This window comes from Epargyreus clarus, unplaced genomic scaffold, assembly GCF_041222505.1.
Source record: "Epargyreus clarus isolate Ecla_fem2 unplaced genomic scaffold, WU_Ecla_fem_2.2 ptg000002l, whole genome shotgun sequence".
Taxonomy (NCBI): Eukaryota; Metazoa; Arthropoda; class Insecta; order Lepidoptera; family Hesperiidae; genus Epargyreus; species Epargyreus clarus.
The window spans coordinates 852709-870071 of NW_027332210.1; the positions used below are offsets into that span (position 1 = coordinate 852709).

The 17363-nt window shown below is 35.3% G+C and overlaps 2 protein-coding genes across 4 annotated transcripts in view; one reads left to right on the forward strand and one right to left on the reverse strand.

The window, feature by feature from the left end:
* The window catches only part of snu (ABC-type transporter snustorr), a 135154-nt gene that overhangs the window by 52723 nt on the left and 65068 nt on the right, over positions 1-17363 (reverse strand). The gene's annotated exons all lie outside the window — the stretch shown is intronic.
* On the forward strand, positions 7208-10130 carry LOC140745452 (uncharacterized). Its single transcript, XM_073077316.1, has one exon. The coding sequence runs from the start codon at positions 7229-7231 to the stop codon at positions 9842-9844; it is 2616 nt and encodes an 871-aa protein (XP_072933417.1). The 5' UTR covers positions 7208-7228; the 3' UTR covers positions 9845-10130.

Sequence of the window (17363 nt, forward strand, 5' to 3'; positions counted from 1 at the left end):
TTGTAATGTTACGGTGTATGTCCGGGCAAAGAATTACTTTTATTTAAATATACGCATGGCTTACATTTGACGACCCGCGTGGCGGAGCGGTTACCATACCGGTCTGACGCGCAGAGGGTCCGGGTTCGATCCCCGGCCAGACAGATATCTAAATGATGAATTTAGAATTCTGTTTCTGGGTCTGGGTGTTTGTGTATTTGTCTATGTGTGTGTCCATGGCACCCACGACACAGGGAATCCTAGTGTGGGGCTGTGAGTGTAATAAGTACTTTTTTTTACATCTTTTTTATTATGTTTGTTGTTTACTTGTTGATTCTTGAAGTAAAAATTTCGTTAGCACCGTTGTGCACTTTTGTGATGGGTAAAAGTGTTAAACTCGCATCGGGACACGTGGCCTGATCGAAAATTCATAAGACGGAAAAGCAAACTGCAAGTCAAGATGTCAACATAGAAAATATATGTCAATGGTTGTCAGTTCCATTAATTATTTATTATATTTCATTATTCAGGTTAGGTTTCGAAAATTTTCACTTCTGCCTGCACTCCCGGAGTGCAACCTGTTGATTTTTTTATTTTTTATTTATATAAATAATACTTACATTTTTTATAACCTAATTACTTTTAATGTGGTTTTTGTGTCGTAGAATATTGGTAAATTGGCAAATTACTGAAGAAAAATAAGAATCCAATGGCTTAAAAATATTAGACAAATCCATCAAGACTTCACAATTATGTTGAGTCCGTCAAGCCGAACTGCAGGACGTAAGAAAATAATGAGATATACAATTATACAATTGCTATATTAGTTTGAAGACCACAATATAAATTTAAACAAAAAACAATTTAACACTATTTAAAATAAAATAAAACTAATACAATTAACACTAAAATTTTATAAATAAAATAAATGAGCCAAGTCGCTGCCCCGTGGAAGTGTACCCAAGATACTAGCAGCATTACCTCGCTGAATTGACAAACTAATTTGTTGGCCGAGGTAAGCTGCAGCCCTTATGTCACCGGAGGCCTGAATCAGGCGCGAAGACATTTTTTTATAGAAATATTAATTATTATACAATTATACATACATACATACATACATACATACCCACATACATACACATATACATAAATACATCTATACAAAGTGCATATGCTAGAAATGTAATGAAAATATAACTGTCATGGTATCAATTAAACAGAGGAGTCTATATATTTCCATTACCAACGTAAGTATTTTGCTTCTAGTAACGTTATTTATTCTCCATTATTACTGTGAATCTTATAAATATGGAAGTGTGCCAGGAAACATTCATATATGAATAAATGAATATATGAATGTATATACATAAATAGATGAAATAGAATTGTCTGACTGCAATTTAAAGGCATTTTCTGAGAAAACTTACTTGAACGTGAGTTAATGTAAAATACGTACTTTTGTCTGTTTGTTTGTATGTGCCTTAATACATAATACTCAAGAGTAATACTTTTAGAACGGCTGTATACCGAATTCTATGTGACTGTTAGGCTCTGAAAATAATGAGATTACCTTAAACAATCATGGTGGTAGAACCCTTTGTGGCTCGACTCCGGCGGCACCACCGCCACACCTATTTCTACCTAATAACAGCAGTGTTAGGCGCTGCTGTGTTCCGGTTTGAAGGGTGTGGTAACGGAGACAGACTTTTCCGAGGCGTTCCAGCTTAGTCCTCAGGGGTAGCGGCGCATCTGTGGCCGACCTCAGGTAGGAATATCTAATCCTATCTGGGGTTGATTACAGATGTCCATGGGCGGCAGTAGCCACTTAACATCAGGTGGACTGCATGCTCGTCTGCTACTCTTATATTATAAAAAAAAAAAAAAACAAAATCGATAAATCGACTGTACAAATAACTAAAAAAATATTCGTGTATTTTTTACTCTTGGAAAATGTGTTTTCGTGTACATTGGCTCCTCCTTCCTCATCTTATCTCCAAGTGCAGATTTTACTATTAAATATTTTTTAAAAATAAGATTATTGGGTCTCACACTTTACAGAACGATTAAAATGAAAATTTTATTTTTTGTAAATCCGACTCGCACTTGATAAAGTATTCGTTATACAATATACATGTAGCTTTTATGTCATTAGCCACTAAAATCAAATATGGACTAAGTTTAATTTTTTTTTTTTATAATATAAGAGTAGCAGACGAGCATGCAGTCCACCTGATGGTAAGTGGCTACTGCCGCCCATGGACATCTGTAATCAACCCCAGATAGGATTAGATATTCCTACCTGAGGTCGGCCACAGATGCGCCGCTACCCCTGAGGACTACGCTGGAACGCCTCGTAAAAGTCTGTCTCCCTTACCACACCCTTCAAACCGGAACACAGCAGCGCCTAACACTGCTGTTATTAGGTAGAAATAGGTGTGGCGGTGGTGCCGCCGGAGTCGAACCACAAAAGGTTCTACCACCTTCAATTAAAATTTGATATCAAAGACTAACTTTTATGATAAGTTCATACGATGACATTTATTGCAAATAGTCTGATTGATTTCCATAATAAATAAACTAATCATTTCCAATGTGTTTCCTATACCCATTATTGCATAACTTTATACATGTTACCACAGAGTGGTTCAAATAGAAATTCTCGTAATAATGTGATACACAAATGGAATGATATATAAATAATGTAGATAGAATTTACGAACAAAGTACTAAATATAAATGGTTATTGCTTGGGTTTAAAGAAATACTTTGTGGCTTGCCGCCACAATTATTGATATTATAACAGCTAAGCGGCTTTTCTGGCTAAATGGGTATTAAAACAGAGATTTCATACATGGTGTTTAAGATGAATCCTTAAAATCCTACCAATCTATGATAGACCGCAGGTAGGCCTAAATCCTTTGTAACTTACATGCAATTTTGAAAAATCGGAGATGCATGCCTGAGACCAAACCTCGGACCCCTAGGCTATCATTAGTCTTTTACAAGCTCTAACTACACTAATTTAACTTTATAATCAGGATCTGTCACTGTATTAAAGGTATTTAAAACAATTATAATATATTTTTTTTAGGAATTTTAAACATTTTTTTTTAATTAATTTTACCAATAAAATATCGTTCAATGCCACAGTACAAAACTAACAGTAAGTCCAAACATGCTTAAAGTTAAACTTGCGTAACTTATAATTTATAAGTTACATATCATCTCATTGAGGTCCGAGTATCATATATTGCGCAAGAGTTACGTATTTAACACTCGCTCGTATACTTCTTCGAAACATGATTCAAAACCTTGGGGTCTAAAACAAGGCTAGTATAGAAATGTAAGGAAAATTGCTTTTAAATTACGACTTTAATTGGACCAATATTTCATAATATTGAGGTAGTATAAAATGAAATGAAATGAAATATATTTATTATTTTGTATAGGCCAACGGCGGCACTTACAAATTGTCAGTTACAATATTTTTCTTAAACTACTACCGGATCGGATCGAAATACAGTCTGATGGTAAGTGGGTAATGTCAATCCATGGTCATCTGTAACTTGATAAGAAGAGTCCTACCTGAGGTCGGCCACATTCGCAGCTGCCTCTGAGGAGTTGGAACACCGCGGATCAGTATTTCCCGTACACAGCAGCTTAACACTACTGTTATTAGGCAGAAATAGGTGTCGCGGTGGAACATCACCGCTCAAACTATATTGGGACCACCACTTTTTGGATAATATTTAAATAAAGCGTGTAAAAAAAACATGCTTTTTACTGAGACTCATCCTAACAATTATTTTTAAATACGAATATTTAGTTAGTTTCCTACACTTTTGCGCCTTTCATTTTCGGTTTTGTGACCAATTGTGAAATTTTGTACACACATTGGCAGGGGTTCAGAAAAGGACGTAAGGTACTTTTATCCCGAGAAAAGTACTGATCCCGAGGGATACATAAAAACCTCTGACTCTGAGCGAAGGCGGATGAAATTCAATATTATGTATCTATTACTCGGAAAATATGTAGAGATTGTGCGAAAATTATAAAAATCGTTTACGTTGTGGGGAAGTTCAAAACATTTACATATAATATTTCTACGTAACTGCTATTGACGCACTGGTTTACGCAAATACCAGAGGTCTATCTTAAGTAATAGGAAGTAAAACCAGTCTTATAGCGCCAGTCAAGCGATTATAGGCCTTATACCATTGTCTTAATGTCTACTTTCCGACTTTATTGCGTGACGTTTAGTGTTTATGAGAAAAACATTTTTTTCGCATGATTTCGTTATTTTATGGACATGTTTGGTTTGACGCCGACTGTAACAATAAAAAAATCATATTCTATGAGATAAATCCTATGGTACCATTTGCGTGCTATAAGTGGCTACTACCGCTAATGGACATCTATTATCAGCCCTAAATAAAATAAGAACCCAATTTGAGGGCGATCACAGATGCATTGGGAAGCAATGAGGACTAACTTGGAACATTTGTATAAGACGTTTCTCTAAGCCTTCAAGTTACCCCTTAAAACTAAGTTGGAACGCATCAGATAAAACGTATCTCTTATGCTTCAAGTTACCCCTGAGAACTCTTGGAACACATCGGATAAGTCTGTCTTCTTTCCCACACCGTCCAAACCAGAACACAGCAGCAGTTAACACTGCTTTTATTAGAAAGAAATTATGCAGGAATCTATTAAAATGATTTTGATTACCAGATTTTCTAAAGGAAGGTCTTCTATCCCTGACCATTTTTTTACTGTGTCTATAAAGTCCCTTGACTTTGCAGGAAAGTTCCATTAAAATTGTTAAGTCATTCTAAGATCAATACAGACAGATAGATGAAGAAATAGAAAACGAGTTTTGATCGGATAGCGTTCAAATTAACACATGAAGAATGGCACTCTATTATATCACAAAAATTATTGACTAACTTTTTTTGTAAACATTATATCACTTGCATCATGTTTTGTCAAATCGATTGTATTAAAGCTATCGAAAATTCTATTGAGACGAAAAATATTAAATATACTTAGTGTGGATATTGTTAAATCTGGCAATTTCTTTAATAATTTTCAAATTTCAAATTTTTGTAAATTAATTATTAGTGACGGATATAACATCATCTCGGATTGATTACCGGTAGACATACATGACAGCGACTTTTTACCAATTAGCAATAATTTGTGGTCATAGAATAGAAATAAAAATATTGGCATAGAACTAAGAGCATAGCAAAGAATAAGACATACATACAAACATACATACATACATACAAACATACATACATACAAACATACATACATACGCTCGAAAAACATTAACTTCCGCTGTCAAATAAAAAGATTTTGAAATTTAAGAATGACGCATTATAGACAAACACGTTATATTTAACTTGTATATAAATATTATAGCAGACAAGTTCCTTTATTACCCTGGCGCATTGCCAGGCCATAGTCTGAATTACCTTCATTGAAGTTTTAGTACGTGATGGTGTTACATAATACTAACGTGTGGAAGGCATTGGTCGTAGTAATGAGGAAAATGGTGCTAAATGTGAGAGCTGTCGTATACCCTTCTACGAGATAGACTGTCTTATGTTAACAAACAAAAAATTTCAAGTTATAAACAAGGACCAAAAACTTAAATGGACATGCCAAGACTGCCAAACTGAACTGTCAAAAAATTCAAACATACAATCAGATAACAGTACTACGCAGAACGTCTTATCTAAGAACATAGTCAAGAAGCCCATTAATACTACATCTCCTTTGGGCCCCCACGATATAAACGCAAACTGGACGCCCGACAGGATAACGAGAAGGCAACGTAGAGCCAATCCGCATATTGATATTTCGACGCACTCCCTCTCTGACAACGAAGAAAACTCGATCACATCAGATGACTCATATATACGAAGAAGTTTGCCAGACCTGTCAACAAGAATTAATGAAGATATATTGGACTTAAAACAGAAAATTGAAGAGCTAACTCTACAGTTAAACAGTGCACATTTGGAGATTGAGAATTTAACATTAGAAAAAAATACTCTATTGCAAAAAATATCCCAGCAAGACTTAAAACTAAATACACTCTCAGCAGTACATTCTCCACGCTCTACTCTGCTTGTAAAAAAAAAGACAAAGAAATTAAATTCAACCCCTACACAAAATAAATCAAAAACAGGAACAACCGTCACTCTGCAGAACTCCGAGAACTCGGATAATTCTGAAGAATTGGAAAAGGAGTCACTTACACAATTAGAAGAATCTCGAACGCTAACAAATAAAAAATCACCTTCATCTAAAAGTAGCAATGTGAATCAAGACACTACACATCAACAACAGGTTATAGATAGTAACAAAATATGGATCTACGGTACCCAGCAATGTTCGGGTCTCGCTTTGGCACTGCAAAAATCAAGAGAAAAGTCGAAGTACCAAAAATACACCATAACTTCTCTTACGAAACCTTTCGCTGATACAGAGGAAGTATTAAGAGGGTGTCAGGCACTTTCTAACATAACTGAGTCAAATAAAGTAATAATTTGTGTGGGCGAAAATGATACGAATCCACTGAAAATTATAACGGAATTAAGTGCAACCTGCAAAAAGCTAAAAAACCATCAAGTTATTATATTACAAGTATTGGAAAATAAACACCTTAATGAACAATTGCTTAACGAGAAATTACAATTAATATGCAAACTGCATACAAACTGTCATTTTGTACAGTGTAGCGTGACTTATAATTATTTATTTGAAATTTGTAACAAAATTAATTTTTGTATTGACTGCATAGATTATAACCGCACCTATCTTGACCCGAAGTCGATAAAAAGACGCTTACAGGAAACTAGATACGAATCATATCACGGAAATCTCAATAAACCGATTAGGCTTCCCAAACAAAAAACAATATTAGATTACTTTACAGTAAAGCAGGTGAAACCGTCATCTGAGGACCATGTATTTAAAGATAGTACATTTTTTCGTTAACTATGAAAATAGTAACAGTCTTTTAATATTACATCAAAATATAGCTGGTTTCTTAAGTAAAAGAGACTTTCTGAGGATAACACTTCAAAATCTCCAAGACAATAATAGGTATATTGACATACTTTGTTTGTCAGAAACTTTTATGAAACAAGGTGAAGAAATTAACTTTAAATTGCCAGGATTTCAGTTAGCCGACAGTTACTCTCGAATTCAACATCGTCGTGGTGGTGTCTGTATAATGTGTAGGAATAACATAGCATTTAAAAAAATATCATTTCCGACAAATTTAAGGCAAACTTATTATTTTGAAATATGTGGTATAGAACTTTCTGACGCTAAATTTATAATTATCTGTATTTATCGCACACCAAATAGTAACGTAGAATTATTTCTTGATCATCTTGAAAAAATTCTATTTTACCTAGGCCGTAAAACAAAACATAGAGTTGTGATAACAGGGGACTTTAATATTGATATTTTAAAAGACACAAATATAAAGGAACAATTTATTAGAGTGGTTCAAGCGTTTAATTTTATTATACACATCCAGGAACCAACGAGGGGTTGTGCTTGCCTAGATCAAATATTGAGTAACATTCCCCACGCACAAGGCGAAACTCTAAATCTTAACCTGTCAGACCATAATACTGGACAACTATTAACAGTCCCGATACAAACAAAAAAATACATTCCTTATGCGCAATATATAAAACGTAGAGACTTCAATAAGGATAACATGTTAAAATTCCACGAATGCATTTCTCAACTCTCATGGTCTGAAGTATATGACGAGAGCAACGCAGACCAAGCATTTGATAGGTTCCATGATCTATTTACACTGTTCTACAATCTTTGCTTCCCAATCAAAAAAATTAAACTAAAACCAAAGACCAATAGGTTGTACTGGATAAGTAAAGGTATCAAAGTATCATCGAATACGAAACGGAATCTTAGATATCAGTACTATAAACAGCGTAACTTCGGATGTAAGCGAAAATATCTTAATTATAACAAAATTTTTAAAAGATGTTTACTAACAGCTCAAAAATTATGCAATCAAAAATTTATAGAAAGTTCTAAAAATAAATGCAGGGCATCGTGGAATGTGATTAAAGACAATTCAGTCATGATAAATAATGACAAACTTATTAAAAACATTAGTTATAATAATACTATTTTGAACGAACCACTTGATATTGCAAATCTTTTTAATAATTATTTTATAAACTTGACTCAAAGTAACGTAATTACTAATGTGACATATAACCATAAAATGGACATTAATAACCATTCAATATTTTTATCACCGACAAATGACATAGAAGTTTTGAAAATTATAATGAAACTTAATAGTACAACCTCAGTTGGATATGACAATATAACAACCAAAGTTATTAAAAATGTATCAAAACTAATTTCATCAATATTAAGCCACTTAATAAATTTATCATTTACATCTGGAATATTCCCGACCAAACTCAAAACGTCAGTAATAAAACCTATATATAAGAAAGGAGATAAATCACTATTAAACAACTATAGGCCCATTGCTCTTATACCGGTACTCTCCAAAATATTTGAAAAGGCAATATATGTCCGAATAGCTAATTTTATTGAAAAACATAATATATTGACACCGGATCAAAATGGGTTCCGTAAGAATAAATCCACATCTTTGTCAGCTTTTAACCTTATTAATAGTATCTTACAAAGCGTAGATAAAAGAGTAAGAACAACTGGTGTCTTCTTTGATTTAAGTAAAGCGTTTGATTTTGTTTCGCACGAACTTCTTTTATGGAAATGTGAGAAATACGGTATCCGTGGTTGTCCATTAGACTGGCTTCAAAGCTATTTAGTTGATCGAAAGCAATATGTAGAAATAAGTAGCGTTAATCCTATCACTCTTGAAGAAGAATATTTTAAATCGGACATAAAATATAATAAAGTAGGCGTACCACAAGGTAGTATTTTAGGGCCTCTCCTATTTATCATATATATAAATGACATTACAAAAACTTCAAACTATCAATATTCTTTATTCGCAGATGACATAGCTTTAGTTATTCCTGACAATCTCTCTGATAATTACAATGAGACAATTAATGAAACAATTGATAAAATAGTAGTATGGCTAAATGATAATAATTTGCAAATAAATGTGGCAAAAACTAAATATATCCAATTCGGAAACAGAGGTTCAAATAAACTTAATTTAAATATAAAATACAAAAGTGAAACCATAGCTGAAACAGATTCAATTAAATTCTTAGGGATACATCTAGATCGGTGTTGCACGTGGAAGGAACACATAGATAAACTGTGCTCTAAAATAAGTAGATTTGTGTACCCATTATGGCGTCTTCCAAAAATAAGTAGCTTACCAACAGCTCTTAAGGCATATCATGGTTATGTAGCCTCTAATCTGAGATATGGCATACTGCTGTGGGGAAATTCGGTAGATCATAACAAAGCTTTTATAGCTCAGAAACGCTGTATTCGTGCCTTATGTGGTGTCTCTCCAGAAACAAGCTGTAAGCCTCTTTTTAAAGACCTTAAAATCCTGACCTTAGCAAGTATGTACATTTATGAAGTCTGTATATTTGTAAAAACCCACATGCAACTATTTGATAAAAAGAAGGATAATTGTAATTTTTTAACGCGACATCCCGAAAAACTTTATCTGCCAATTAGTAGAACCGCTATGCGATCAAGGAACGCATACCACATGTGTGTAAAGATTTACAATAGACTCCCTGACGACTTAAAGAGATTACAATTGTTAAAATTCAAAAAACATGTTCATCACTGGCTATCAGAAAAATGTTTTTACTCAATAAAAGAATTTTTGGGATGAGATATCATTATTATTGTTATTAACTGACATAAATAGAATAAGATGATATTATATTTATATTTATTGACTCGTGTACCTAATGTAATCTGAAGCAAATTGACGTAAATATGTAACTTATATTAATACTTGTCGGAATAATGATATTAAATTATTGTAAATCTTAATGTAATTAATTATAACTAATAATAATTTGCACACCGAAAATGGTAAATGTGAGATTCGATATCTATAAAATCATTTCATCTTTTGTAACCACATTTAAGCAAATAAACGATTTGTATTTGTATTTGTATTTGTATACCTAATAACAACAGTGTTAGGCGCTGCTGTGTTCCGTTTTGAAGAGTGTGGTAAGAGAGACATACTTTACCGAGGCGTTCCAGTTTAGTCCTCAGGGGTAGCGGCGCATCTGTGGCCGACCTCAGGTAGGAATGTCTAATCCTATCTGGGGTTGATTATAGATGTCCATGGGCGGCAGTAGCCACTTACCATCAGGTGGACTGCATGCTCGTCTGCTACTCCTATATTATAAAAAAAAACATAAAACCGAATTAGCAAACGAGCATGCTGTCATCTGATAGTAAGTGGCTACTGTTGCATGGACATCTGTAATAAATGCCAAATAAGATTACATTCCTACCTGATGCTCTATGATAGTAAGTAGCTACTGCCGCCTATGGACATCTGCAACCGACTACAAAGAAGATTAGATTCCTAACTAATGTTGCCCACAAATCTGTTGCTACATTTGGGGACTAAGGTGGAAGGCTTCGGATAAGTATGTATTGCTTACCTTTAAGGCGGAGCATAGAAACGTTTAACATTCCTGTTATCAGCAGAATTTGTGTGCTGGTGGTATCTCAAAGTCGAAATATAAAAGATTGCACCACCTTCAAAAACGGATTAATTACTTTTTTTATAAGTACCAATACTTAGATAGGTAAGACCACTTAATCCAAACTACCTGTCATCCTGAAGACATCTACAGTAAAACAAAAAAATAGTTAAGAAAGTAGAAAATAACAGGTAAGAAAAATACGGGATTTCATCAAAAAGGAACAATGAAGCCTGACATAGAAATGAAAGTTAGCAAACGACGAATTCTTGAAGTGGAATTTTACAAAAATAGACGAACTTAGCTAACTACTTCCTTATCAGGCTAATGGCAACAAAAACTCAACACAATAGTACAAAATGAAAAATAAACACTACACCATACCATTATATCACATTACGTGCAATTGCGCAAGACCAAGTGGGTCATGATCTTTGTGCTCCGAGCTCTACCCTCCAGTGACGTGGGAAGGCATTGTGTACGTGGGATTGTTAGAAAGAGACGAATAGATAGCTCTCACTCTCGATTATAATTGTTATGTGAGCACTGTAGCTTTGGATATATCATAAAGAAAAGTCTTAGATCTTAATTTTTTGAACCCTTTGTGGTGTGAATCCGGTGCCACCGCTTGTTTGCCTAATAAGTGTTAAGTGCTACTGTGTTCTGGTTTGAAAGGTGTGTTACGGGAGACAGACTTTTCCGAGCCGTTCCAGCTTAGTAGGTGTAGCGGCGCATCTGTAGCCGACCTCAGTTAGGGGTATCTAATCCTATCTGGGGCTGATTACAGATGTCCATAGGCGGCAGTATCCACTTAACATCAGATTATGTGGGACTTTTACCGCACTAAAACCCCCCGGTGACCGTCCTCAACGCGTGGTGCTTGTGACCTAATAAAGGGTTTTAAACCACATGCGCAATAACTCAATACCCTTACCATGAGTTTTTACGTTTTGACAAATATGACTGTTTTGGTATTTGTTTACGTATTTGCCCATACAATTTTCAATCAGCGCCCCTAGCGGATTGTATCAGAACTATAGTGTCAGTAACGTAACAATAAACGACTAAATTGACAAATGGCGCTTTATGGTTTGTCTCTCTTTTTTGCGAACATGTGAGGTAGACAAAAAGACTTGAGCACTTACTTATTGTTACGTTCACTCAGTCTACTAAGCAAACCGAAGAGAATAATGGATTGAGTAAACGTAAACTAAAATAGTGGGATGTTTTGAAAACTCGTGGTAAGGGTACAGATTCATAAATAACTATGCAATTTATTCTATCATGTCTAGCGATAGTAAGTTTAATGTCATAACTAATTAGACCGATTAGCTCCCCCCATTTCACGTCGCATTTAATTATAATCGCTATAATTATTTAATTTAAATAAATCGATCAGTAATCATGTTTTAATCGCATCCGGTTATGTATCTTTGTTGCAATGGAATCATATATGCATATTACGAGTATTATTATATACGTATATTATATTTATATGTGTTATATAAGAGTAAGAGTTTATGTCCTTAGGTGGTACCACCGCACCTACTTGTACCTAATAACTGCAGTGGTTAGCGCTGCTTTGTTATGGTTTGAAGAGTGTAAGGGAGACATATTTTTCTGAGGCTTTTCTGCTTAGTCCTGAGGGGTAGCGACGCATCTGTGGCCGACCATAAATAGGAAACTAATCTTATGTGTCACTTGTCAACTCCATATAAAAAAGAGGCTCTACCTAAAGCCTCATATGCATATCTACCTCCTTTTTTGTAATATAGAAGTAGCAGACGAGCATATAGTCCATCTGATGGTAAGTGGCTACTGCCACCATTGGACATCTGTAATCAACCCCAGATAGGATTAGATATTCCTACCTGAGGTCGGCCACAGATACGCCGCTACTCCTGACGACTAAGTTGGAAAGCTTTAGAAAAGTATGTCCGTCTTACCACACCCTTCAAACCAGAACACAGCGCTTAACACTGCTGTTACTAGCCAGAAATAGGTGTGGCGGTGGTACCGTAGAGTCGAACCACAGAGGGTTCTACGTCGTTACGTGAAGCCTACCCATTAGCCAAACCGCACTTGACCCAGTCCAGCGGCTCCCAAACTCGGAAACGAGGTAAGTGTGTCGCGTCATATCCGAATTACATAATACGACCTTTCCAATGGAATGCGATTGGATAACACTGCCAAATGGCTCCATGGGCCAACGGTTGCCACTGTCGTACTATAAGCGTAAAGCGAGAATCTGAGCCGTGGTTCGCCGCGGCTGTGTGTGGACCCTTTTGTCAAAGGACAATGCCCATGAAAGTACCTATGGACCGCCGTCCAGAGTTGCAATTTGATACTTGTTGTGGACGATGTATAATTAACCAAATACTACCACCAATAATTATTTTTTAGATCAGCACCCGGGTTCTGAAATTATTTACCGAAATGTTACATAACCTCAAAATCGAAAATATCCGACGATAGATTGATGGTCGGTTTTAACTGAAAGTAGGTACCTATAATGTAGTTCGATTAACATATTCCATTTACTTTTAAAGGTAGTAGGTAAAAAAACCTAAAATAATCCTAAAAACCTAAAATAATTAATTCCGAGTTTAAAATACCGCCATTTTAAATTTTAAGAACAACAATCAACATTTCGTCTTATTTTATCTTAAATGGAATCCCCTGTTCAAAGAAACTATTCTGATCGACAAATTATGTAAAAAAATCAAAAAATAATTTTAATATTACTTTAATTTTGACGCATGAGAAAAATCAGAATCAAGAATGGGCATTCTCCTTTTACTGCAGCAATGTTCTGATTTTAAAGTTATGTTTACTATTAATTATGTCACATGATGTTGTAGTACTTTTTACAAATAAATATTTCTTTCTTTCTTTCTTCTTTCTTTCTTTAATGTCGCACACATATTTATTTTAGGGTTCCGTATCCAAAAGGCAAAACGGATCCCTATTAAGACTCCGCTGTCTGTCCGTCTGTCACAGGGCTCTATCTCCGGAACCGTAATAGATAGACACTTGAATTTTTTACAGAGGATGCATAACGGTGGCCGCTATAACCATTTCTTTGTACATGTTAGAAATTAAATAAAAACTTTGATGTATTTCGTTACTCGAGTAAAATATCAAAACTCTTTGTATGCATAATTAAACGATAATTTTGTTATTTTTCATTAATTTTCTAAATTTTTAAGGTCTACGGGTCTAAAGAGTCGAACTATAAATGGTTCTACCACCTGCAATATCATGATTTTGCAACTGATATTTACTATGGAATATTCATGAGGAAATGTTGAACAAACAAGGAAAGCAAGACAGGTGTTTGAAACTAAAAAATGCAACAATCATCGTTACATTGTCCTATAAAACCTATTAGTTCGCATCATGTCTAGTTGGAGACAAGAGGCTTTACTGGACATCCGTTCTAGATGCTCTCCCTTATACAGGCAGCCTTGTGGACGTGTCCGCCATTATAGCAAGCATTTAATAAATAAAATATAACGAGCGATTATTTAAATATTCCTAGAGCGCTGTTTTGTAAAACGAAAAGCTAAAAAATACTTGTACCTACAATAATGTGTTGATTTTATATTTTCATCGACGATTACAGTTATTGAAAAACGATATTTAGCCATGTGCCCATGTGCATTTGTGCAATCCCTGATATGAAACCCTAACTTCAGTCAAAATGCTTTGCCACCATGAAGACTATTGAAAGACCAACACAGCAAACCAGAACACAGCAGCGTTTAACAGTGCTCTTTTTATTCAGAATATATGTGACGTCGGTGCCAATGAAGCTAATTCCCGAATTCTTTATGAATTGTCTTATTCCCGAAAGGTGGTAGAAACAAGATGGTTCGACAGGAGAGTTACCACCACCACCCATAAGGGTAAAAATAATTCTAGTTGGATGAAATTCTTGCGTATTTGTGTTACATATGAGGCGACCATCTTAGTCCTCATGAGTGGCCACCCATTTATAATTGGTTTAAGAACCTCTGTTTTCGGAGTCGGGCCATGTTGGTTAGAGGTCCATGTGCGACAATGATCACTTACCTTCAGTGCTCCTCCTATATATTAGTCTCAATATGTCACTTTTCGCATTCGCCACTCAATAGCAGGTTTATAGTTTATCCTTTAATCGATACCGACTCGCCTGAACAAACAAAAGAGAGATAATTCAAGCAAACATCATATTTGCCGAACAAATAACGCGAATCAACATTGAGAGAAGCCTCGTGAACGACCTTCAAGTATCCAAGGTTTGTTTATGCTCGTTTTGGCAATACCTACGATTTTTAGGATTCCGTAAGAAAATCGCGATTAGGGCTAAGAATTGACAATGAAATCTAAGTAATAGTAGTGGTCATTTGAAAGATTTTAAGTTGTAAAAATATAAAAATCGATTTTAAGATTTCCATAATAAGATGGTATTCTAACCGACTTCCCAAAGGAAAGGCTGTAGACAATTAGACATATAAGCGACTATATTTGAGTATTTCTAGACTGAATCTTTTTTCGTTTGAAGGATATTTTATTAGGATACTTTCGGTCTTCGATATAGATATAGTTTGATGAAGACGGTGATAAAATAATACAATTTATTTCGTTATTATGTTTTCATATTACATAAATATTTTATATGTTGATACGGTACCCTTTTTGCGTGAGTCCAACTCGCACTTGACTAGTTATATTATATGGGAGTAATAGTAAATCCAAACTCTTTTCCTAATTAGACTTGTAGCAAAGTCACATCTATTTTTAGCAACAATAAAGCGCTGCTATGTTATATTATTTTGATAAGTGGCATGGTGACATCTATAACCAACATCGTATTAAAATTTATTCAATTTTAGATGCGTGGTTAACATTATCGTGTCATAAGTAAGTCAGCTCATTTGAATGGCGTAGAAAAGTTCACAATCAATTTCCATTATATCCTACAGTCTGTCATTGACTTTGGGTAGGACGCCTTCTAAGCAGTTGGTAACAAGTAGGTACCCATCAACAATGAGTACTTAATTTCAAGTGGTAGAACCCTTAACAGCTGCAGAATTTTGGTTTGAAGGTTGTGGTGGGAACATACTTATCCGAGGCATTCCAACTTACGGGTAGGAATGCTACGTCCCACCTCAGGTAGGACTTATTTTATGTCGCTTTGACTACAGATATTCAGGTGCCCTAATAGCTTTACCATCAGATAAACTGCAATTCGTTTCCTCCTTCAATATAATGCCAATAGTATGCCAAAAGGTCCAAAGCAAGAGTATTAGTCACATGTTGATATTTGCAAAGGCCGTGTTGTACGCGCAAATTTCACTAACCTTGCGCGTTGCGTTGCGCTGTTTGCATGCGGTGCGCGTGCGCGTGCGCTTGCCACACAGCTGACCGCGCAATTAACCTGCGCTTAATTTATACAGGGCATGTAGGTTTGTAGGTATCGTTTCGATATGAAGCTCTGGAGTTTCTTGCATTATTTTTGTTATAACAAAGTACATTTCATTAGAAGGTGATAGAACCCTTTCTGGTTCAACTCCGGCGGCACCACCGCCACACCTATTTCTACCTAATAACAGCAGTGTTAGGTGTTTTTTTTTATAATATAAGAGTAGCAGACGAGCATGCAGTCCAACTGATGGTAAGTGGCTACTGCCGCCCATGGACATCTGTAATCAACCCCAGATAGGATTAGATATTCCTACCTGAGGTCGGCCACAGATGCGCCGCTACCCCTGAGGACTAAGCTGGAATGCCTCGGAAAAGTCTGTCTCCCCTACCACACCCTTCAAAACGGAACACAGCAGCGCCTAACACTGCTGTTATTAGGTAGAAATATAATGTGTGTAAGGATGTGAAGCTATGGAGTTTCTTACGTTATTCTTGTTATAATAAAGTACATTTCTGTCCTAAAATGTGGTAGAATACTCTGTGGTTCGACTCCGACGGCACCGCCGCCACATTTTTTTCTGTAGTATAATAACAGCAATGTTCAGCGCTGCTGTGTTCTGGTTTGAAGGAGGCATATTTATCCGAGGTATTCCAGCTTTGTCCTCAGGGGAAACGCGTGTATGGGCGACCGTACTTTTATGAATCTAATTTTGTCTGTATTTGATCACAAAAGGCAGTATTTTTTATACTATAAGAATAGCAGATAAGCATGCAGTTCACCTGATGGTAACTCGCTACTGCCGCCAATTAAACCCAGATAAGATAAGATTCCTACCTCAGGTCGGCCAAAGATGCGTTTCTAACCTTGAGGACTAAACAGGAGTGCCTTAGAAAAATATGTCTTCCGCAAACTAAGTTAAACTAACTATTTGGTGGATTGCCTGTTCTATTAACCTTCATAAAATTATTCTTCCTCGAATAATATAAAAACAAATTTTGAGAAATTGTTTATCTATCTATGCGAATATAATATCTGTATTTTAGTTTTTGTCGAATTTTTATTACGTATTTCAATTCTTAGTCAAAGTTTAAGTGACGTAAATACGTAGATTATGAAGGTAATCTATCTATGTAATTATGAAAATCTTAAAGGAAACAATATCAAAATAATTGTGATTTTCCGAGCTCACACAATGACGGTATGTTATTTAATTATTTATAACGTTAATTGAAATGTAAACACAGGTTGTGCTCAAGGGCAGGGAAATTCGAATG

What these genes read in the sequence shown, in the direction of transcription:
- LOC140745452 (XM_073077316.1), top strand. Translation starts at nt 7,229, where the DNA reads ATGTGTAGGAATAACATAGCATTTAAAAAAATATCATTTCCGACAAAT.